Source organism: Engystomops pustulosus, chromosome 8 (genome assembly GCF_040894005.1).
Source record: "Engystomops pustulosus chromosome 8, aEngPut4.maternal, whole genome shotgun sequence".
Classification (NCBI taxonomy): domain Eukaryota; kingdom Metazoa; phylum Chordata; class Amphibia; order Anura; family Leptodactylidae; genus Engystomops; species Engystomops pustulosus.
In genome coordinates this window covers 92,989,419-93,013,767 of record NC_092418.1, presented here as the reverse complement: position 1 = coordinate 93,013,767, position 24,349 = coordinate 92,989,419, and the positions used below count along the sequence as shown (strand labels likewise).

Here is a 24,349-nt window from a genome sequence, read left to right as displayed (position 1 = left end):
AACATTTTGAAAATGAAAGTTATAACTTTAATTTTTTTTTTACTTTTTTTTGTGTTTTTTTGTGTTTTTTAGTTTTTTTTTGTGTTTTTTAGTTTTTAAAACCAAACAATGCTATCCTATTGCTATGGCTATTTTCTAGCCAAGTATGAAAGCACACTGCTATGCCAGATGAGATGACGCTGAGTTATGAAAAAAATAAACGTAAAATAAAAAGGAAATGGCAGACTGTGCCTAATTGAAATCCAACCCCTAATAAATTTTCCCACTTCGGTCTTTGCGATGGATATGTGCATCACTAAGCGCAAAACACAGCGGTCGCAAGTCTCACTACAAATTGCTCACAATTTGCTAGTAGATGCACTGCAGCATGGACAGCCACCAGCAGATCAACCAGAAATCAAATATATATAACGCTACTGTAGGCGTAAGTAAGCCGTTTGGATTCTCCTATGGCTATTTTCTAGCCAAGTATGAAAGCACACTGCTATGCCAGATGAGATGACGCTGAGTTATTAAAAAAATAAACGTAAAATAAAAAAGGAAATGGCAGACTGTGCCTAATTGAAATCCAACCCCTAATAAATTTTCCCACTTCGGTCTTTGCGATGGATATGTGCGTCACTAAGCGCAAAACACAGCGGTCGCAACTCTCACTACAAATTGCTCACAATTTGCTAGTAGATGCACTGCAGCAAGGACAGCCACCAGCAGATCAACCAGAAATCAAATATATATAACGCTACTGTAGGCGTAAGTAAGCCGTTTGGATTCTCCTATGGCTATTTTCTAGCCAAGTATGAAAGCACACTGATGAGATGACGCTGAGTTATGAAAAAATAAACGTAAAATAAAAAGAAACTGCCAGACTGTGCCTAATTGAAATCCAACCCCTAATAAATTTTCCCACTTCGGTCTTTGCGATGGATATGTGCGTCACTAAGCGCAAAACACAGCGGTCGCAACTCTCACTACAAATTGCTCACAATTTGCTAGTAGATGCACTGCAGCAAGGACAGCCACCAGCAGATCAACCAGAAATCAAATATATATAACGCTACTGTAGGCGTAAGTAAGCCGTTTGGATTCTCCTATGGCTATTTTCTAGCCAAGTATGAAAGCACACTGCTATGCCAGATGAGATGACGCTGAGTTATTAAAAAAATAAACGTAAAATAAAAAAGGAAATGGCAGACTGTGCCTAATTGAAATCCAACCCCTAATAAATTTTCCCACTTCGGTCTTTGCGATGGATATGTGCGTCACTAAGCGCAAAACACAGCGGTCGCAACTCTCACTACAAATTGCTCACAATTTGCTAGTAGATGCACTGCAGCAAGGACAGCCACCAGCAGATCAACCAGAAATCAAATATATATAACGCTACTGTAGGCGTAAGTAAGCCGTTTGGATTCTCCTATGGCTATTTTCTAGCCAAGTATGAAAGCACACTGATGAGATGACGCTGAGTTATGAAAAAATAAACGTAAAATAAAAAGAAACTGCCAGACTGTGCCTAATTGAAATCCAACCCCTAATAAATTTTCCCACTTCGGTCTTTGCGATGGATATGTGCGTCACTAAGCGCAAAACACAGCGGTCGCAACTCTCACTACAAATTGCTCACAATTTGCTAGTAGATGCACTGCAGCAAGGACAGCCACCAGCAGATCAACCAGAAATCAAATATATATAACGCTACTGTAGGCGTAAGTAAGCCGTTTGGATTCTCCTATGGCTATTTTCTAGCCAAGTATGAAAGCACACTGATGAGATGACGCTGAGTTATGAAAAAATAAACGTAAAATAAAAAGAAACTGCCAGACTGTGCCTAATTGAAATCCAACCCCTAATAAATTTTCCCACTTCGGTCTTTGCGATGGATATGTGCGTCACTAAGCGCAAAACACAGCGGTCGCAACTCTCACTACAAATTGCTCACAATTTGCTAGTAGATGCACTGCAGCAAGGACAGCCACCAGCAGATCAACCAGAAATCAAATATATATAACGCTACTGTAGGCGTAAGTAAGCCGTTTGGATTCTCCTATGGCTATTTTCTAGCCAAGTATGAAAGCACACTGATGAGATGACGCTGAGTTATGAAAAAATAAACGTAAAATAAAAAGTAAATGGCAGACTGTGCCTAATTGAAATCCAACCCCTAATAAATTTTCCCACTTCGGTCTTTGCGATGGATATGTGCGTCACTAAGCGCAAAACACAGCGGTCGCAACTCTCACTACAAATTGCTCACAATTTGCTAGTAGATGCACTGCAGCAAGGACAGCCACCAGCAGATCAACCAGAAATCAAATATATATAACGCTACTGTAGGCGTAAGTAATCCGTTTGGATTCTCCTATGGCTATTTTCTAGCCAAGTATGAAAGCACACTGATGAGATGACGCTGAGTTATGAAAAAATAAACGTAAAATAAAAAGTAAATGGCAGACTGTGCCTAATTGAAATCAAACCCCTAATAAATTTTCCCACTTTGGTGTTTGAGGTGGATATGTGTGTCACTAAGAGCTAAACACAACGGTAGCAAGTCCCCCTGCAAATTCCTCACAATATGGTACTAGCTGCACTACTAGTGCCTGCAAGCCCAGCCACAAGCAAACAAAAAAAAAAAAGTATAACGTTATTGTAGCCCTAAGAAGGACTGTTGGGTTCTTGTTGAATCACTCCTGCCTAACACTATTCTAATAGAACACCCTAACGCTTTCCCTGACCAGCAGCAGCTCTCTCCCTAGCGGCATCCAGACAGAGAATGATCCGAGCAGCGCGGGCAGCGGCTAGTCTACCCCAGGGTCACCTGATCTGGCCAGCCAACCACTGCTATCGACGTGTAAGGGTACCACGTCATGCTGGGTGGAGTGCAGAGTCTCCTGGCTTGTGATTGGCTCTGTTTCTGGCCGCCAAAAAGCAAAACGGCGGGAGCTGCCATTTTCTCGAGCGGGCGAAGTATTCGTCCGAGCAACGAGCAGTTTCGAGTACGCTAATGCTCGAACGAGCATCAAGCTCGGACGAGTATGTTCGCTCATCTCTAATTGCAACCAAAAATTTTTTTTAAACTATATGATTTTTTTTTCAGATGCTGAAGACAAGCAACACGAGGAGCCTAAACTGGAGGAGGGTCAGTCCTTCAAGAGAGGCGGCTATCGGTCAAGCTTAGGGTAGGGTTATCAGACATGGAAAGTTTGGACGAATTAAGTAACTAGTAATGGTGGATAAATGTAATTATATAAGAGGGCCTGTAATTAATGCGAGACTGATGAATGACTCTTTAAATTATATTAATATGTCATTTTTCACCTGTACCTTAATGTATACATGAAGAATGGCACGCAATTCCTCCACTAGAACTTCTAAGAAAAGGAAGAATTAGAGAAAGGTCATATAAAATATGTATAATTACACAATGGTATAATAGTATACAGGATACACCTAGTCATAATGACTAAAAGAATGATGGGAAAACATAAGTATTTTATAGTTTTCCTTGTTACAGCCCAGAAAATCCTAATAACAAATGATAATAAATAACATCATAATTAGAGATGAGCGAACACTAAAATGCTCGGGTACTCGTTATTCGAGACGAACTTTTCCCGATGCTCGAGTGCTCGTCTCGAATAACGAACCCCATTGAAGTCAATGGGAGACTCGAGCATTTTTCAAGGGGACCAAGGCTCTGCACAGGGAAGCTTGGCCAAACACCTGGGAACCTCAGAAAAGGATGGAAACACCACGGAAATGGACAGGAAACAGCAGGGGCAGCATGCATGGATGCCTCTGAGGCTGCATAATCGCACCATTATGCCAAAATTATGGGCAACAGCATGGCCATGACAGAGTGACAGAATGAAGCTAGATAGCATCTAAAACATCCAATAATTGACCCTGACACTATAGGGGACGGCATGCAGAGGCAGCGGCAGCAGGCTAGAGAGTAGACATACCCTAAATGGACTCAGGCTTCAAACCAATGGGTGGCAGAGAGGAACCAAAGGAGGTGAGCAAGAAGCGCTCAAATAATATCGGTACATGATAAAAGTTTGCCAGTATATTTTGTGGATTACACAGCAGGGTGGCGACAAAGTTAACATGGAAGCCATGAAAACAACCCAAAATTCTGCCTGACACAGCTCGTTTGATAAGGGGACCATGTATGGAGGCAGTGAACTAGTAGTAGATTAAAGGTGCTGCAGTTAAAACTATGTTAGTTGGATCTTGGCATGGAGCTGGCGCTCCGCTGCCAGGCGAGCTTTCGCCAATCCAAGCCCCTGTCTCTAGGCTACTCCCCAAACAGCACTTCTAAGAACCTTTTGTATAAGATCAAGTGTAGTAGCGTTCTTATAAGTTTAGGATATGCCGGGTGAGGGGAATGTAAACAGATGCGCAAGAAGCGCTGAAATAATATCCCTAAATGGTAAAAGTTTGCAAGTATATTTTGGGGATTACACAGCAGGGTGGCGACAAAGTTAACAACTTTGATGTGGAATGCCCTGTAATAGCTCTTGGGCGGTGTGCCTTTTATCGCCTAGGCTCAGCAGTTTCAGCACCGCCTGCTGTCGCTTAGCGACGGCACTGCTGCTGTGCCTAGAGCTACCGACTGATGGCGCCATGCCCACGGATGGTAATTCGGAGGAGGAGGAGGTGGAGGAGGGGTGGGAGGAGGTATAGTAGGCCTTTGAGACCTGGACCGAGGTAGGCCCCGCAATTCTCTGCGTCGGCAGTATATGACCAGCCCCAGGGTCAGACTCGGTCCCAGCCTGCACCAAGTTAAGTGTAGTAGCGTTCTTATAAGTTTGGGATATGGCGGGTGAGGGGAATGTAAACAGATGCGCAAGAAGCGCATGATGCGCATGGAGCTGGCGTTCCGCTGCCAGGCGAGCTTTCGCCAATCCAAGCCCCTGTCTCTAGGCTACTCCCCAAACAGCACTTCTAAGAACCTTTTGTATAAGATCAAGTGTAGTAGCGTTCTTATAAGTTTAGGATATGCCGGGTGAGGGGAATGTAAACAGATGCGCAAGAAGCGCTGAAATAATATCCCTAAATGGTAAAAGTTTGCAAGTATATTTTGGGGATTACACAGCAGGGTGGCGACAAAGTTAACAACTTTGATGTGGAATGCCCTGTAATAGCTCTTGGGCGGTGTGCCTTTTATCGCCTAGGCTAAGCAGTTTCAGCACCGCCTGCTGTCGCTTAGCGACGGCACTGCTGCTGTGCCTAGAGCTACCGACTGATGGCGCCATGCCCACGGATGGTAATTCGGAGGAGGAGGAGGTGGAGGAGGGGTGGGAGGAGGTATAGTAGGCCTTTGAGACCTGGACCGAGGTAGGCCCCGCAATTCTCTGCGTCGGCAGTATATGACCAGCCCCAGGGTCAGACTCGGTCCCAGCCTGCACCAAGTTAAGTGTAGTAGCGTTCTCATAAGTTTGGGATATGGCGGGTGAGGGGAATGTAAACAGATGCGCAAGAAGCGCATGATGCGCATGGAGCTGGCGTTCCGCTGCCAGGCGAGCTTTCGCCAATCCAAGCCCCTGTCTCTAGGCTACTCCCCAAACAGCACTTCTAAGAACCTTTTGTATAAGATCAAGTGTAGTAGCGTTCTTATAAGTTTAGGATATGCCGGGTGAGGGGAATGTAAACAGATGCGCAAGAAGCGCTGAAATAATATCCCTAAATGGTAAAAGTTTGCCAGTATATTTTGTGGATAACACAGCAGGGTGGCGACAAAGTTAACAACTTTGATGTGGAATCCATGAAAACAACCCAAATTTCTGCCTGACACACCTCGTTTGATAAAGGGACGATGTATGGAGGCAGCTATATGGACGACTTTTGGAGGTAGCAATGGAGACAACGTGTGGAGGCTGCTATGGAGACAATTTAATTTGGATAGTGCCTGTATGTGGCAGTCCCAAACATTTTTCAAACCAGAGGAGCAGGTAGGTGGCCCTCCAGTAAAATGGGATAGATTGAGTGCCTGTATGTGGCAGTCCCAAAAATGTTTCAAACCAGAGGAGCAGGTAGGTGGCCCTCCAGTAAAATGGAATAGATTGAGTGCCTGTATGTGGCAGTCCCAAAAATTGTTCAAACCAGAGGAGCAGGTAGGTGGCCCTGCAGTAAAATGGAATAGATTGAGTGCCTGTATGTGGCAGTCCCAAAAATGTTTCAAACCAGAGGAGCAGGTAGGTGGCCCTCCAGTAAAATGGAATAGATTGAGTGCCTGTATGTGGCAGTCCCAAAAATTGTTCAAACCAGAGGAGCAGGTAGGTGGCCCTCCAGTAAAATGGAATAGATTGAGTGCCTGTATGTGGCAGTCCCAAAAATTGTTCAAACCAGAGGAGCAGGTAGGTGGCCCTGCAGTAAAATGGAATAGATTGAGTGCCTGTATGTGGCAGTCCCAAAAATTGTTCAAACCAGAGGAGCAGGTAGGTGGCCCTGCAGTAAAATGGAATAGATTGAGTGCCTGTATGTGGCAGTCCCAAAAATGTTTCAAACCAGAGGAGCAGGTAGGTGGCCCTGCAGTAAAATGGAATAGATTGAGTGCCTGTATGTGGCAGTCCCAAAAATTGTTCAAACCAGAGGAGCAGGTAGGTGGCCCTGCAGTAAAATGGAATAGATTGAGTGCCTGTATGTGGCAGTCCCAAAAATGTTTCAAACCAGAGGAGCAGGTAGGTGGCCCTCCAGTAAAATGGAATAGATTGAGTGCCTGTATGTGGCAGTCCCAAAAATTGTTCAAACCAGAGGAGCAGGTAGGTGGCCCTGCAGTAAAATGGAATAGATTGAGTGCCTGTATGTGGCACTCACAAAAATTGTTTCAAACAGAGGACCGGGTAGGTGGCCCTCCAGAAAAATTAAATGCATGAAGTACTATAGCAAGAGCCAGTGGGCCCTGTCAAAAAATAGCCAGTTTCCTCTGCTTTACTGTACAAAGAGGAGGAGAAGGAGGAAAATGAGGAGGAGGAGGAGGAGTGGATCAATTATTCAGGTTGAGCTTCCTTCACCTGGTGGAGATTGGAAATTCTGAGAAATCCAGCCTTTATTCATTTTAATAAGCGTCAGCCTGTCAGCGCTGTCAGTCGACAGGCGTGTACGCTTATCGGTGATGATGCCACCAGCTGCACTGAAAACCCGCTCGGACAAGACGCTAGCGGCAGGGCAGGCAAGAACCTCCAAGGCGTACAGCGCCAGTTCGTGCCACATGTCCAGCTTTGAAACCCAGTAGTTGTAGGGAGCTGTGTGATCATTTAGGACGATGGTATGGTCAGCTACGTACTCCCTCACCATCTTTCTGTAAAGATCAGCCCTACTCTGCCGAGACTGGGGACAGGTGACAGTGTCTTGCTGGGGTGACATAAAGCTGGCAAAAGCCTTGTAAAGCGTACCCTTGCCAGTGCTGGACAAGCTGCCTGCTCGCCTACTCTCCCTCGCTACTTGTCCCGCAGAACTACGCACTCTGCCGCTAGCGCTGTCAGAAGGGAAATACTGTTTCAGCTTGTGCACCAGGGCCTGCTGGTATTCATGCATTCTCACACTCCTTTCCTCTCCAGGGATGAGAGTGGGAAGATTTTGCTTGTACCGTGGGTCCAGGAGAGTGAACACCCAGTAATCGGTGCTGGAATAAATTCTTTGAACGCGAGGGTCACGGGATAGGCAGCCTAGCATGAAATCTGCCATATGCGCCAGAGTACCAACGCGTAAGAATTCACTCCCCTCACTGGCCTGACTGTCCATTTCCTCCTCCTCCAACTCCTCCAACTCCTCTTCTTCTGCCCATACACGCTGAACAGTGAAGGACTCAACAATGGTCCCCTCTTGTGTCTCGCCAACATTCTCCTCCTCTTCCTCCTCATCCTCCTCCACCTCCACCTCCTCCGATATGCGCTGAGAAACAGACCTCAGGGTGCTTTGGCTATCAACAAGGGAATATTCTTCCCCCGTCTCTTGTGACGAGCGCAAAGCTTCCGACTTCATGCTGACCAGAGAGTTTTTCAACAGGCCAAGCAGCGGGATGGTGAGGCTGATGATGGCGGCATCGCCACTGACCATCTGTGTTGACTCCTCAAAGTTACTCAGCACCTGACAGATATCAGACATCCACGTCCACTCCTCATTGTAGACTTGAGGAAGCTGACTGACCTGACTACCAGTTCTGGTGGAAGTTGACATCTGGCAGTCTACAATCGCTCTGCGCTGCTGGTAAACTCTGGATAACATGGTCAGTGTTGAATTCCACCTCGTGGGCACGTCGCACAACAGTCGGTGAGCGGGCAGTTGGAGGCGGCGCTGCGCTGCCCTGAGAGTGGCAGCATCTGGGCTGGACTTCCTGAAATGCGCACAGATGCGGCGCACCTTCGTGAGCAAATCAGACAGATTGGGGTATGTCTTGAGGAAACGCTGCACTATCAGATTTAACACATGGGCCAGGCATGGCACATGTGTCAGTCTGCCGAGTTGCAGAGCCGCCACCAGGTTACGGCCGTTGTCACACACAACCATTCCCGGCTTGAGGTTCAGCGGTGCCAGCCACAGATCAGTCTGCGCCGTGATGCCCTGTAATAGCTCTTGGGCGGTGTGCCTTTTGTCGCCTAGGCTCAGCAGTTTGAGCACCGCCTGCTGTCGCTTAGCGACGGCACTGCTGCTGTGCCTAGAGCTACCGACTGATGGCGCCGTGCCCACGGATGGTAGTTCGGAGGAGGAGGTGGAGGAGGGGTGGGAGGAGGAGGAGGCATAGTAGGCCTGAAACACCTGGACCGAGGTAGGCCCCGCAATCCTCGGCGTCGGCAGTATATGAGCAGCCCCAGGGTCAGACTCGGTCCCAGCCTCCACCAAGTTAACCCAATGTGCCGTCAGCGATATATAGTGGCCCTGCCCGGCAGCACTCGTCCACGTGTCCGTGGTCAGGTGGACCTTGTCAGAAACGGCGTTGGTCAGGGCACGGATGATGTTGTCTGACACGTGCTGGTGCAGGGCTGGGACGGCACATCGGGAAAAGTAGTGGCGGCTGGGGACCGAATACCGAGGGGCGGCCGCCGCCATGAGGTTGCGAAAGGCCTCGGTCTCTACTAGCCTATAGGGCAGCATCTCCAGGCTAAGCAATCTGGAGATGTGCACATTAAGGGCTTGGGCGTGCGGGTGGGTTGCACTATATTTGCGTTTCCGCTCCAGCGTCTGGGGTATGGAGAGCTGAACGCTGGTGGATGCTGTGGAGGATCGTGGAGGCGACGATGGGGTTTTTGTGGCAGGGTCCTGGGCAGGGGGCTGACTAGCAGCTGACACAGGGGAAGGAGCAGTGGTGTGCACGGCCGGAGGTGAACGGGCTTGTTGCCACTGAGTGGGGTGCTTAGCATTCATATGCCTGCGCATACTGGTGGTAGTTAAGCTAGTAGTGGTGGAACCCCTGCTGAGCCTGGTTTGGCAAATGTTGCACACCACAGTCCGTCGGTCATCCGGTGTTTCCTTAAAGAACCTCCACACTTCTGAAGATCTAGCCCTCGCCGCAAGAGCCCTCACCACGGGAGCTTCACTAGTTGACAGTGGCGCTGATGCACCAGCTCTGGCCCTGCCTCTCCGTCTGGCCCCACCACTGCCTCTTCCAACCTGTTCAGGTCGAGGACTCTCCTCCGTCTCAGAAGCACTGTGTTCACCCGGCCTCTCAACCCAGCTTGGGTCTGTCACCTCATCATCCTCCGATCCCTCAGTCTGCTCCCCCCTCGGACTTCCTGCCCTGACAACAACTTCCCCACTGTCTGACAACCGTGTCTCCTCATCGTCGGACACCTCTTTACACACTTCCACTACGTCAAGAAGGTCATCATCACCCACAGACTGTGACTGGTGGAAAACCTGGGCATCGGAAAATTGCTCAGCAGCAACCGGACAAGTGGTTTGTGACTGTGGAAATGTCCAGAAAACAGTTCCTCAGAGTATGCCGGTTCAAATGCCAAATTTTCCTGGGAGGGGGCAGACTGGGGGGGAGGAGGCTGAGGTGCAGGAGCTGGAGGAGTGGCGATTTCGGTGACATGGGTGGACTGCGTGGAAGACTGACTGGTGGTGGACAAATTGCTCGAAGCATTGTCAGCAATCCACGACATCACCTGTTCGCACTGTTCTGGCCTCAACAGTGCTCTACCACGAGTCCCAGTAACTTCAGACATGAACCTAGGGAGTGTAGCTCTGCGGCGTTCCCCTGCTCCCTCATCAGCAGGTGGTGTCTCACCCCGCCCAGGACCACGGCCTCTGACCCCTGCAGTAGTTGGACGCCCACGTCCCCGCCCTCGTCCTCTACCCCTAGCCCTCGGGTTAAACATTTTTAAAATGAGAGTTATAACTTTATTTTTTTTTTTACTTTTTTTTTTTTTTTTTTGTGTTTTTTTTTTTTTTTTGAGTTTTTAAAACCAAACAATGCTATCCTATTGCTATGGCTATTTTCTAGCCAAGTATCAAAGGAAGCACAGTACTATGCCAGATGAGATGACACTGAGTTATTGCCTAATAGAAATCCAACCCCTACTGAATTTTGCCACTTCGGCCTTTGCTATGGATATGTGCGCCACTAAGCGCAGAACACAGCGGTCGCAAGTCCCACTACAAATTGCTCAGAATTGGCAAGTACATGCACTGCAGAAACTACAGCCACCAGCAGATCAACCAGAAATCAAATATATAGAACGCTACTGTAGGCTTCAAGATCAAGAAGCTGTTTGTATTCTCCTATGGCTATTTTCTAGCCAAGTATCAAAGGAAGCACAGTACTATGCCGGATGAGATGACACTGAGTTATTGCCTAATAGAAATCCAACCCCTACTGAATTTTGCCACTTCGGCCTTTGCTATGGATATGTGCGCCACTAAGCGCAGAACACAGCGGTCGCAAGTCTCACTACAAATTGCTCAGAATTGGCAAGTACATGCACTGCAGAAACTACAGCCACCAGCAGATCAACCAGAAATCAAATATATAGAACGCTACTGTAGGCTTCAAGATCAAGAAGCTGTTTGCATTCTCCTATGGCTATTTTCTAGCCAAGTATCAAAGGAAGCACAGTACTATGCCGGATGAGATGACACTGAGTTATTGCCTAATAGAAATCCAACCCCTACTGAATTTTGCCACTTCGGCCTTTGCTATGGATATGTGCGCCACTAAGCGCAGAACACAGCGGTCGCAAGTCCCACTACAAATTGCTCAGAATTGGCAAGTACATGCACTGCAGAAACTACAGCCACCAGCAGATCAACCAGAAATCAAATATATAGAACGCTACTGTAGGCTTCAAGATCAAGAAGCTGTTTGTATTCTCCTATGGCTATTTTCTAGCCAAGTATCAAAGGAAGCACAGTACTATGCCGGATGAGATGACACTGAGTTATTGCCTAATAGAAATCCAACCCCTACTGAATTTTGCCACTTCGGCCTTTGCTATGGATATGTGCGCCACTAAGCGCAGAACACAGCGGTCGCAAGTCTCACTACAAATTGCTCAGAATTGGCAAGTACATGCACTGCAGAAACTACAGCCACCAGCAGATCAACCAGAAATCAAATATATAGAACGCTACTGTAGGCTTCAAGATCAAGAAGCTGTTTGCATTCTCCTATGGCTATTTTCTAGCCAAGTATCAAAGGAAGCACAGTACTATGCCGGATGAGATGACACTGAGTTATTGCCTAATAGAAATCCAACCCCTACTGAATTTTGCCACTTCGGCCTTTGCTATGGATATGTGCGCCACTAAGCGCAGAACACAGCGGTCGCAAGTCCCACTACAAATTGCTCAGAATTGGCAAGTACATGCACTGCAGAAACTACAGCCACCAGCAGATCAACCAGAAATCAAATATATAGAACGCTACTGTAGGCTTCAAGATCAAGAAGCTGTTTGTATTCTCCTATGGCTATTTTCTAGCCAAGTATCAAAGGAAGCACAGTACTATGCCGGATGAGATGACACTGAGTTATTGCCTAATAGAAATCCAACCCCTACTGAATTTTGCCACTTCGGCCTTTGCTATGGATATGTGCGCCACTAAGCGCAGAACACAGCGGTCGCAAGTCCCACTACAAATTGCTCAGAATTGGCAAGTACATGCACTGCAGAAACTACAGCCACCAGCAGATCAACCAGAAATCAAATATATAGAACGCTACTGTAGGCTTCAAGAAGCTGTTTGTATTCTCCTATGGCTATTTTCTAGCCAAGTATCAAAGGAAGCACAGTACTATGCCAGATGAGATGACACTGAGTTATTGCCTAATAGAAATCCAACCCCTACTGAATTTTGCCACTTCGGCCTTTGCTATGGATATGTGCGCCACTAAGCGCAGAACACAGCGGTCGCAAGTCTCACTACAAATTGCTCAGAATTGGCAAGTACATGCACTGCAGAAACTACAGCCACCAGCAGATCAACCAGAAATCAAATATATAGAACGCTACTGTAGGCTTCAAGAAGCTGTTTGTATTCTCCTATGGCTATTTTCTAGCCAAGTATCAAAGGAAGCACAGTACTATGCCAGATGAGATGACACTGAGTTATTGCCTAATAGAAATCCAACCCCTACTGAATTTTGCCACTTCGGCCTTTGCTATGGATATGTGCGCCACTAAGCGCAGAACACAGCGGTCGCAAGTCCCACTACAAATTGCTCAGAATTGGCAAGTACATGCACTGCAGAAACTACAGCCACCAGCAGATCAACCAGAAATCAAATATATAGAACGCTACTGTAGGCTTCAAGAAGCTGTTTGTATTCTCCTATGGCTATTTTCTAGCCAAGTATCAAAGGAAGCACAGTACTATGCCAGATGAGATGACACTGAGTTATTGCCTAATAGAAATCCAACCCCTACTGAATTTTGCCACTTCGGCCTTTGCTATGGATATGTGCGCCACTAAGCGCAGAACACAGCGGTCGCAAGTCTCACTACAAATTGCTCAGAATTGGCAAGTACATGCACTGCAGAAACTACAGCCACCAGCAGATCAACCAGAAATCAAATATATAGAACGCTACTGTAGGCTTCAAGAAGCTGTTTGTATTCTCCTATGGCTATTTTCTAGCCAAGTATCAAAGGAAGCACAGTACTATGCCAGATGAGATGACACTGAGTTATTGCCTAATAGAAATCCAACCCCTACTGAATTTTGCCACTTCAGCCTTTGCTATGGATATGTGCGCCACTAAGCGCAGAACACAGCGGTCGCAAGTCTCACTACAAATTGCTCAGAATTGGCAAGTACATGCACTGCAGAAACTACAGCCACCAGCAGATCAACCAGAAATCAAATATATAGAACGCTACTGTAGGCTTCAAGAAGCTGTTTGTATTCTCCTATGGCTATTTTCTAGCCAAGTATCAAAGGAAGCACAGTACTATGCCAGATGAGATGACACTGAGTTATTGCCTAATAGAAATCCAACCCCTACTGAATTTTGCCACTTCAGCCTTTGCTATGGATATGTGCGCCACTAAGCGCAGAACACAGCGGTCGCAAGTCTCACTACAAATTGCTCAGAATTGGCAAGTACATGCACTGCAGAAACTACAGCCACCAGCAGATCAACCAGAAATCAAATATATAGAACGCTACTGTAGGCTTCAAGAAGCTGTTTGTATTCTCCTATGGCTATTTTCTAGCCAAGTATCAAAGGAAGCACACTACTATGCCAGATGAGATGACACTGAGTTATTGCCTAATAGAAATCCAACCCCTACTGAATTTTCCCACTTCGGTCTTTGCTATGGATATGTGTGCCACTAAGAGCTAAACACAACGGTAGCAAGTCCCCCTGCTAATTCCTCACAAAATGGTAAAAGATGCAAATTAAAATAAAAAAAGTAGAACGTTATTGTAGCCCTAAGAAGGGCTGTTGGGTTCTTTGAGAATCACTCCTGCCTAACAGTAAGCTAATAGAACACCCTAACGCTTTCCCTGAGCAGCAGCAGCTCTCTCCCTAGCGGCATCCAGAGACAGAATGATCCGAGCAGCGCGGCCAGCGGCTAGTCTATCCCAGGGTCACCTGATCTGGCCAGCCAACCACTGCTATCGACGTGTAAGGGTACCACGTCATGCTGGGTGGAGTGCAGAGTCTCCTGGCTTGTGATTGGCTCTGTTTCTGGCCGCCAAAAAGCAAAACGGCGGGAGCTGCCATTTTCTCGAGCGGGCGAAGTATTCGTCCGAGTAACGAGCAGTTTCGAGTACCCTAATGCTCGACCGAGCATCAAGCTCGGACGAGCATGTTCGCTCATCTCTAATCATAATCATGAAAAAATATGCAAAGGTAGAAATTCAATTAAAATAAAAAAATTAAGATAAATAATGATTCAAATCATTGATTCAAGATGAGCCATTGTTTCTCCAACTGTCCTAGAAATTGGTATAACCCCACTAGTCCTCTAAAACACAGATTCTTTTTTAAGAGACTTGTCACTTTTTTGTTTATGCTCTACAATATTTTCCATTGGGGTTAAGGTTCTGCATATAAAAAATAAATATTAGACTTCTTTGTTGGACCTGTTTTTTTTAAAGTATAAAGGTGTTTTAGAGGACTAAAAAATTTCCAGAATAATTGGCGTAACATCGGATTCAAAACTGAATCTTCAAAATTCTTTTTTAAAATAAAAAGGTCCTATCTCATTTTGTTTATTTAAAAAAAATGTTTTCAATAGGGTTTGTGTTAAAGGGATATTCTGGGAATATGAATATCTGATACAAAAACCCAACTCATTGTCATTAGTCACAAAATGGAGCATAAATAGTTTGATTTTATAATTCACAAAAGTATACAGAGTTTTCACCAATGTGGCTGCCACTGGAAACTACACGTCCCATGATCCTTTAGTTCTTAGTAACTCCTCCTCCCTCTTATGCTCTGCTTCCAGTGATTATATAACAGACTGTCCTGCTCTGTTACCATAGTAATGATGTGTAACTGCCATCACTGAGATGATGTCTCACCACAACACTGCATGCACTGCAACCAACATAGTGGTGATCACATGTGATGTGGACATGTGACCTGCGGCCATCTTCTGTCCTGCTTCACATGGAGGAAATCAACAAACTAATTATAGGGGCAGTGCCATTTTAATTCTTCATTATAGTGTATGTCAGCAGCATTTTTCTGCTAAGCGGAGCAAAATAACAACTAATTGCATATTAGTTTATATTGCCACCTCCATGCCATTTGGCCGTAGAAGTATGTAAAGGGGATTGTGGCCAGCGAGCTCAGTGAACCTGCACATTGCCTTAGCCTGGCTATGGCGCAACTTTACAGCAGGTCAGACCAGGCGGAGTTATCAGAGGCCGGTGCTCCTGATAAATCCATTTGGTGCGCTGTTAATCCATCATATGCAGTTGCATTTCCTGTTACGTTACCTAGTCTAGTCGGGTTACATAAGGTCCCCGGCTATGTACAATATGTCACTATGGAATTAAATGTAGAGACTGGAGAAGCCCTAGGAACCAGGTTTGTGTTAGCAATGCCCTGACACTAAGTCTTTTTCATCATTCAAACACTATTATTCCAATAAATTGATAATTTGGGGTGGCTCCCTGTATATGGGGGTTATGGGTTCCAGGTTGTAGAGTAGAAAAATAAAAAGAGATCACTTCTCCAGCACAACAAGCCTAGACCTGAGGAAGCACTCGTTGGAGTGCGAAACGCGTTGTCCTAAATATCTCTGAATAAAAGGAAACCTCTTACCCCTGATGACCAGCGCCTTTCTGACGTCCCATTTTTACACATAGGGTGGCACAATTAGTGACCTACCCTCCAGCCCATTTAAAAATAAAAAGAGAAGCAAGTGAAGTGGAGAAGCACTTATCTTCAGGAGCAAACTACACATGGGGAGTGTTTGTACTCTGTAACCATGGTGACACATAGGTCTGCATAGACGCTAAATACATGCTCACAGTATTGAAAGGCGAAGGCCCAAATGCTATCAAAATGGTTAATTATTCCTTGATTTACCAAACTTATAACTCATCTCCTATGTTATATAAGGAAAAATTGCTTTTTAAAGTGATATACTTATACTTTTGTGTTTTTTGCTTCTATCCGTAGTCGCTCAAGATCACAGCAATCAAACATAATTCCTGACGCTCCATTTTTGACAGAACCTGATGCCCCTGAGGCGATAAAACCTGTGTCTCAGTATGATGACTCGGGAAAAGCTAAGGAGGTAAAGGGGGAAATGTTTAAAAGATTTTGGAGAAACTCCTCATATATCATCATAGCAGTCCCATGATCAGGGGGGAACTGTGACAAGTTCAAAAAATGTCAAGTTCTGCTTTGTAGCAGGTGACGGTGCCCCCCCTAATGCTGCCCATCTTGCCGCAGATAGTGCTGCCTGAGGCAAGAGTCTCAAGTTTCCTCCTCGCTGTTGCACCCTTGCCCATGATACTGTATGATTATGCTCAGCTATGTAAAAATAAAGCATGGCAGACACATACTAATCTTACTGATACATATTTTTTCTGTTTTTATTTCCCTAGGGAATTATTTATGATGACGATGATAATGATAAAGTTGAGCCAGCCCCAGTTGCCCGTATCCTAAAATACAATGCTCCTGAGTGGCCATGCATGTTAATAGGTTCACTTGTAGCAGCTGTCAATGGCGCTGTCAACCCACTGTATTCCTTTCTCTACAGTCAGATTCTTGGGGTGAGATCTATCTATCTATCTATCTATCTAGCTCATATCTATCTATCTATCTTTCCTTCTTTCACCATGTGGCCTTTTTACTACTGGAGTCTTCTTACGAGTCTTCTTCTTTGGCACTACTGGCCAGACTGTCTGCTTCACCCATCTGACAATATGGAGCATATTAAGCATATTGAATATTGAAACTACCCTGAATTTATACCAGTTAGATATTCTGAGTGTATTTTGGAGTAATATATGTTTCGTTCCTCACAGATCTTCTCCTTACCAGATAAGGATGAGCAAAGAAAGGAAATCAATGGCATTTGCGTGCTTTTTGTTCTTATTGGAGCTGTAATATTTTTGACACAATTCTTACAGGTAGGTATAACCTAGATATAAATTTGAAAACTCATTTTGGACCAATGCATGATTATTTCTTTTCTATTTCATCAGGGATACACATTTGCAAAGTCTGGAGAATTACTCACCAGAAGACTCCGTAAGATTGGATTCCAAGCCATGTTGGGGCAAGAAATTGGTTGGTTTGATGACCCTAGAAATAGTCCCGGTGCCCTAACCACAAGACTGGCAACTGATGCATCCCAAATACAAGGGGTATGTTAAGTAAATATGGTTGTAAAAGATTTTAATACAAAAAATTCTAAATGGGGGTCAGGATTTTTGAAACTTGGATCCTTTCTCATTGGAGCACTTTTATTTACCTGGTCCGAGGAGTTCACATAAAGTGCATTGTCCGACAATAATGCAATGTGCCTCGATTCACTAAGACCGTGCGCCCGATATACTGCATGTAACGCTTCCCTGCTCAGGTCCGACAGCGTTCACCATCTTTTTAGTGCTGCATGTTAGTGCTTGGGCTTGTGACACAATTTGAAAGTTAAATCCTGCGCTCTGTCCGAATCAGTCGGACAGTCAGACGGCACACCCGCTAATTTGTGTAACATGGAAGCTAGCGCATCTGCACCACAAAAAGGGTTGCGTGCGATACAATTGCAATGCACCTGCTACTTAAATACCTGCGCAAGCTGTTTTAACATTGAAGAACGGGCACAGACCGAAAAAAGTGTGTCGCAAAGCCTTAGTAAATGTGCCACATAATGGCCCTTGAATGAAATTGTCGTAGACTTCTGTACAGGATATTTCTGACCAAAATTTGATGGGAGTTTACATTTAAAAGTGTTGTTAAAAATGCTTAGTTGCCTGTGTAAAAATTTGGATTTAATGCTTATCTCTACTCTTCTTCCCGGTTGCCTGCTTCTTCACTTTCTGATGCAGTGGTGATGTCCCAACAGATGGACTTTATGAATTTTATGGTGATCTGCGGAACTGGGAGTTTATGGAAGCTATGAAGCCTGGTGCTGTGTCACGGGTGTGGCAGAATTTGTGCAGCGGGAGGGTCTCAACTCTGGCATCCTTCACAGGCATTAACTTGCCAGCAGTATATAATTGGCTGTGGCCGCCATTTTCGGGAGGACCATCTCTCCCCTATGATATCATCTGGAGTGATGACCAACCCCAAAAAAGTGGTGTACTGCCGGCATGCTAGTACCATCTCATGCACGCCCGCAGTTTAAATTCTGCTGGTGACAGAGGTATTTAAACAGTTAGCACTAGAGATGAGCGAGCACTAAAATGCTCGGGTACTCGTTATTCGAGACGAACTTTTCCCGATGCTCGAGTGCTCGTCTCGAATAACGAGCCCCATTGAAGTCAATGGGAGACTCGAGCATTTTTCAAGGGGACCAAGGCTCTGCACAGGGAAGCTTGGCCAAACACCTGGGAACCTCAGAAAAGGATGGAAACACCACGGAAATGGACAGGAAACAGCAGGGGCAGCATGCATGGATGCCTCTGAGGCTGCTTAATCGCACCATTATGCCAAAATTATGGGCAACAGCATGGCCATGACAGAGTGACAGAATGAAGCAAGATAGCATCTAAAACATCCAATAATTGACCCTGACACTATAGGGGACGGCATGCAGAGGCAGCGGCAGCAGCTGCAGGCTAGAGAGTGGCATGGCGACATACCCTAAATGGACTCAGGCTTCAAACCAATGGGTGGCAGAGAGGAACCAAAGGAGGTGAGCAAGAAGTGCTCAAATAATATCGGTACATGATAAAAGTTTGCCAGTATATTTTGTGGATTACACAGCAGGTTGGCGACAAAGTTAACATGGAAGCCATGAAAACAACCCAAAATTCTGCCTGACACAGCTCGTTTGATAAGGGGACCATGTATGGAGGCAGTGAACTAGTAGTAGATTAAAGGTGCTGCAGTTAAAACTATGTTAGTTGGATCTTGGCATGGAGCTGGCGCTCCGCTGCCAGGCGAGCTTTCGCCAATCCAAGCCCCTGTCTCTAGGCTACTCCCCAAACAGCACTTCTAAGAACCTTTTGTATAAGATCAAGTGTAGTAGCGTTCTTATAAGTTTGGGATATGGCGGGTGAGGGGAATGTAAACAGATGCGCAAGAAGCGCTGAAATAATATCGGTAAATGATAAAAGTTTGCCAGTATATTTTGTGGATTACACAGCAGGGTGGCGACAAAGTTAACAAGTTTGATGTGGAATGCCCTGTAATAGCTCTTGGGCGGTGTGCCTTTTATCGCCTAGGCTCAGCAGTTTGAGCACCGCCTGCTGTCGCTTAGCGACGGCACTGCTGCTGTGCCTAGAGCTACCGACTGATGGTGCCATGGCCACGGATGGTAATTCGGAGGAGGAGGAGGTATACTAGGCCTTTGAGACCTGGACCGAGGTAGGCCCCGCAATCCTCTGCGTCGGCAGTATATGACCAGCCCCAGGGTCAGACTCGGTCCCAGCCTGCACCAAGTTAAGTGTAGTAGCGTTCTTATAAGTTTGGGATATGGCGGGTGAGGGGAATGTAAACAGATGCGCAAGAAGTGCATGATGCGCATAAAGCTGGCGCTCCGCTGCCAGGCGAGCTTTCGCCAATCCAAGCCCCTGTCTCTAGGCTACTCCCCAAACAGCACTTCTAAGAGAACCTTTTGTATAAGATCAAGTGTAGTAGCGTTCTTATAAGTTTAGGATATGGCGGGTGAGGGGAATGTAAACAGATGCGCAAGAAGCGCTGAAATAATATTGGTAAATGATAAAAGTTTGCCAGTATATTTTGTGGATAACACAGCAGGGTGGCGACAAAGTTAACAACTTTGATGTGGAATCCATGAAAACAACCCAAATTTCTGCCTGACACACCTCGTTTGATAAGGGGACGATATATGGAGGCAGCTATATGGACGACTTTTGGAGGTAGCAATGGAGACAACGTGTGGAGGCTGCTATGGAGACAATTTAATTTGGATAGTGCCTGTATGTGGCAGTCCAAAAAAGTTTTCAAACCAGAGGAGCAGGTAGGTGGCCCTCCAGAAAAATGAAATAGATTGAGTGCCTGTATGTGGCAGTCCAAAAAAGTTTTCAAACCAGAGGAGCAGGTAGGTGGCCCTCCAGAAAAATGAAATAGATCGAGTGCCTGTATGTGGCAGTCCAAAAAAGTTTTCAAACCAGAGGAGCAGGTAGGTGGCCCTCCAGAAAAATGAAATAGATTGAGTGCCTGTATGGGGCAGTCCAAAAAAGTTTTCAAACCAGAGGAGCAGGTAGGTGGCCCTCCAGAAAAATGAAATAGATTGAGTGCCTGTATGTGGCAGTCCAAAAAAGTTTTCAAACCAGAGGAGCAGGTAGGTGGCCCTCCAGAAAAATGAAATAGATTGAGTGCCTGTATGTGGCAGTCCAAATAAGTTTTCAAACCAGAGGAGCAGGTAGGTGGCCCTCCAGAAAAATGAAATAGATTGAGTGCCTGTATGTGGCACTCCCAAAAATTGTTTAAAACAGAGGACCGGGTAGGTGGCCCTCCAGAAAAATTAAATGCATAAAGTACTATAGCTAGAGCCAGTGGGCCCTGTCAAAAAATAGCCAGTTTCCTCTGCTTTAGTGTACAAAGAGGTGGAGAAGGAGGAAAATGAGGAGGAGGAGGAGTGGATAAATTATTCAGGTTGAGCTTCCTTCACCTGGTGGAGATTGGAAATTATGAGAAATCCAGGCTTTATTCATCTTAATAAGCGTCAGCCTGTCAGCGCTGTCAGTTAACAGGCGTGTACGCTTATCTGTGATGATGCCACCAGCTGCACTGAAAACCCGCTCGGACAAGACGCTAGCGGCAGGGCAGGCAAGAACCTCCAAGGCGTACAGCGCCAGTTCGTGCCACATGTCCAGCTTTGAAACCCAGTAGTTGTAGGGAGCTGTGTGATCATTTAGGACGATGGTATGGTCAGCTACGTACTCCCTCACCATCTTTCTTTAAAGATCAGCCCTACTCTGCCGAGACTGGGGACAGGTGACAGTGTCTTGCTGGGGTGACATAAAGCTGGCAAAAGCCTTGTAAAGCGTACCCTTGCCAGTGCTGGACAAGCTGCCTGCTCGCCTACTCTCCCTCGCTACTTGTCCCGCAGAACTACGCACTCTGCCGCTAGCGCTGTCAGAAGGGAAATACTGTTTCAGCTTGTGCACCAGGGCCTGCTGGTATTCATGCATTCTCACACTCCTTTCCTCTCCAGGGATGAGAGTGGAAAGATTTTGCTTGTACCGTGGGTCCAGGAGAGTGAATACCCAGTAATCGGTGCTGGAATAAATTCTTTGAACGCGAGGGTCACGGGATAGGCAGCCTAGCATGAAATCTGCCATATGCGCCAGAGTACCAACGCGTAAGAATTCACTCCCCTCACTGGCCTGACTGTCCATTTCCTCCTCCTCCAACTCCTCCAACTCCTCTTCTTCTGCCCATAAATGCTGAACTGTGGAGGACTCAACAATGGTCCCCTCTTGTGTCTCGCCAACATTCTCCTCCTCTTCCTCCTCATCCTCCTCCACCTCCACCTCCTCCGATATGCGCTGAGAAACAGACCTAAGGGTGCTTTGGCTATCAACAAGGGAATCTTCTTCTCCCGTCTCTTGTGACGAACGCAAAGCTTCCGACTTCATGCTGATCAGAGAGTTTTTCAACAGGCCAAGCTGCGGGATGGTGAGGCTGATGATGGCGGCATCGCCACTGACCATCTGTGTTGACTCCTCGAAGTTACTCAGCACCTGACAGATATCAGACATCCACGTCCACTCCTCATTGTAGACGTGAGGAAGCTGACTGACCTGACTACCAGTTCTGGTGGAAGTTGACATCTGGCAGTCTACAATCGCTCTGCGCTGCTGGTAAACTCTGGATAACATGGTTAATGTTGAATTCCACCTCGTGGGCACGTCGCACAACAGTCGGTGAGCGGGCAGTTGGAGGCGGCGCTGCGCTGCCCTGAGAGTGGCAGCATCTGTGCTGGACTTCCTGAAATGCGCACAGATGCGGCGCACCTTCGTGAGCAAATCAGACAGATTGGGGTATGTCTTGAGGAAACGCTGAACTATGAGATTTAACACATGGGCCAGGCATGGCACATGTGTCAGTCTGCCGAGTTGCAGAGCCGCCACCAGGTTACGGCCGTTGTCACACACAACCATGCCTGGCTTCAGGTTCAGCGGTGCCAGCCACAGATCAGTCTGCGCCGTGATGCCCTGTAATAGCTCTTGGGCGGTGTGCCTTTTATCGCCTAGGCTCAGCAGTTTGAGCACCGCCTGCTGTCGCTTAGCGACGGCACTGCTGCTGTGCCTAGAGCTACCGACTGATGGCGGCATGCCCACGGATGGTAGTTCAGAGGAGGAGGTGGAGGAGGGGTGGGAGGAGGAGGAGGCATGGTAGGCCTGAAAGACCTGGACCGAGGTAGGCCCCGCAATCCTCGGCGTCGGCAGTATATGACCAGCCGCAGGGTCAGACTCGGTCCCAGCCTCCACCAAGTTAACCCAATGTGCCGTCAGCGATATATAGTGGCCCTGCCCGGCAGCACTCGTCCACGTGTCTGTGGTCAGGTGGACCTTGTCAGAAACGGCGTTGGTCAGGGCACGGATGATGTTGTCTGACACGTGCTGGTGCAGGGCTGGGACGGCACATCGGGAAAAGTAGTGGCGGCTGGGGACCGAATACCGAGGGGTGGCCGCCGCCATGAGGTTGCGAAAGGCCTCGGTCTCTACTAGCCTATAGGGCAGCATCTCCAGGCTAAGCAACTTGGAGATGTGGACATTAAGGGCTTGGGCGTGCGGGTGGGTTGCACTATATTTGCGTTTCCGCTCCAGCGTCTGGGGTATGGAGAGCTGAACGCTGGTGGATGCTGTGGAGGATCGTGGAGGCGACGATGGGGTTTTTGTGCCAGGGTCCTGGGCAGGGGGCTGACTATCAGCTGAAACAGGGGTAGAAGCAGTGGTGTGCACGGCCGGAGGTGAACGGGCTTGGTGCCACTGAGTGGGGTGTTTAGCATTCATATGCCTGCGCATACTGGTGGTAGTTAAGCTAGTAGTGGTGGAACCCCTGCTGATCCTGGTTTGGCAACGGTTGCACACCACAGTCCGTCGGTCATCCGGTGTTTCCTTAAAGAACCTCCAGACTTCTGAAAATCTAGCCCTCGCCGCGGGAGCCCTCGCCACGGGAGCTTCACTACGTGACACATTTGGCGCTGATGCACCTGCTCTGGCCCTGCCTCTCCGTCTGGCCCCACCACTGCCTCTTCCAACCTGTTCTGGTCGAGGACTCTCCTCCGTCTCAGAAGCACTGTGTTTACCCGGCCTCTCAACCCAGCTTGGGTCTGTCACCTCATCATCCTCCGATCCCTCAGTCTGCTCCCCCCTCGGACTTCCTGCCCTGACAACAACTTCACCACTGTCACAACCGTGTCTCCTCATCGTCGGACACCTCTTTACACACTTCTTCCACTACGTCAAGAAGGTCATCATCACCCACAGACTGCGACTGGTGGAAAACCTGGGCATCGGAAAATTGCTCAGCAGCAACCGGACAAGTGGTTTGTGACTGTGGGAAGGGTCCAGAAAACAGTTCCTCAGAGTATGCCAGTTCAAATGCCAAATTTTCCTGGGAGGGGGCAGACTGGGGGGGAGGAGGCTGAGGTGCAGGAGCTGGAGGAGTGCCGATTTCGGTGACATGGGTGGACTGCGTGGAAGACTGACTGGTGGACAAATTTCCCGAAGCATTGTCGGCAATCCACGACATCACCTGTTCGCACTGTTCTGGCCTCAACAGTGCTCTACCACGAGTCCCAGTAACTTGAGACATGAACCCAGGGAGTGTAGCTCTGCGGCGTTCCCCTGCTCCCTCATCAGCAGGTGGTGTCTCACCCCGCCCAGGACCACGGCCTATGACCCCTGCAGTAGTTGGACGCCCACGTCCCCGCCCTCGTCCTCTACCCCTAGCCCTCAGGTTAAACATTTTGAAAATGAAAGTTATAACTTTAATTTTTTTTTAACTTTTTTTTGTGTTTTTTTGTGTTTTTTAGGTTTTTTTTGTGTTTTTTAGTTTTTAAAGCCAAACAATGCTATCCTATTGCTATGGCTATTTTCTAGCCAAGTATGAAAGCACACTGCTATGCCAGATGAGATGACGCTGAGTTATGAAAAAATAAACGTAAAATAAAAAGGAAATGGCAGACTGTGCCTAATTGAAATCCAACCCCTAATAAATTTTCCCACTTCGGTCTTTGCGATGGATATGTGCGTCACTAAGCGCTAAACACAGCGGTCGCAAGTCTCACT

The 24,349-nt window shown here is 47.0% G+C and overlaps 1 protein-coding gene across 4 annotated transcripts in view; it reads left to right on the top strand.

Annotated features, from left to right (window-relative positions):
• The window catches only part of LOC140075660 (bile salt export pump-like), a 266,222-nt gene that overhangs the window by 224,574 nt on the left and 17,299 nt on the right, over nucleotides 1-24,349 (top strand). For 2 of the 4 annotated variants that reach the window (XM_072121807.1, XM_072121810.1), the window contains 5 exons: nucleotides 3,095-3,176; nucleotides 16,086-16,203; nucleotides 16,517-16,687; nucleotides 16,943-17,047; nucleotides 17,123-17,284. The exons of the other annotated variants lie outside the window; for them this stretch is intronic. In XM_072121807.1, the coding sequence (XP_071977908.1) occupies nucleotides 3,095-3,176; nucleotides 16,086-16,203; nucleotides 16,517-16,687; nucleotides 16,943-17,047; nucleotides 17,123-17,284 (638 nt within the window). The remainder of the gene's footprint in view (nucleotides 1-3,094; nucleotides 3,177-16,085; nucleotides 16,204-16,516; nucleotides 16,688-16,942; nucleotides 17,048-17,122; nucleotides 17,285-24,349) is intronic. 4 annotated transcript variants of the gene reach the window in all.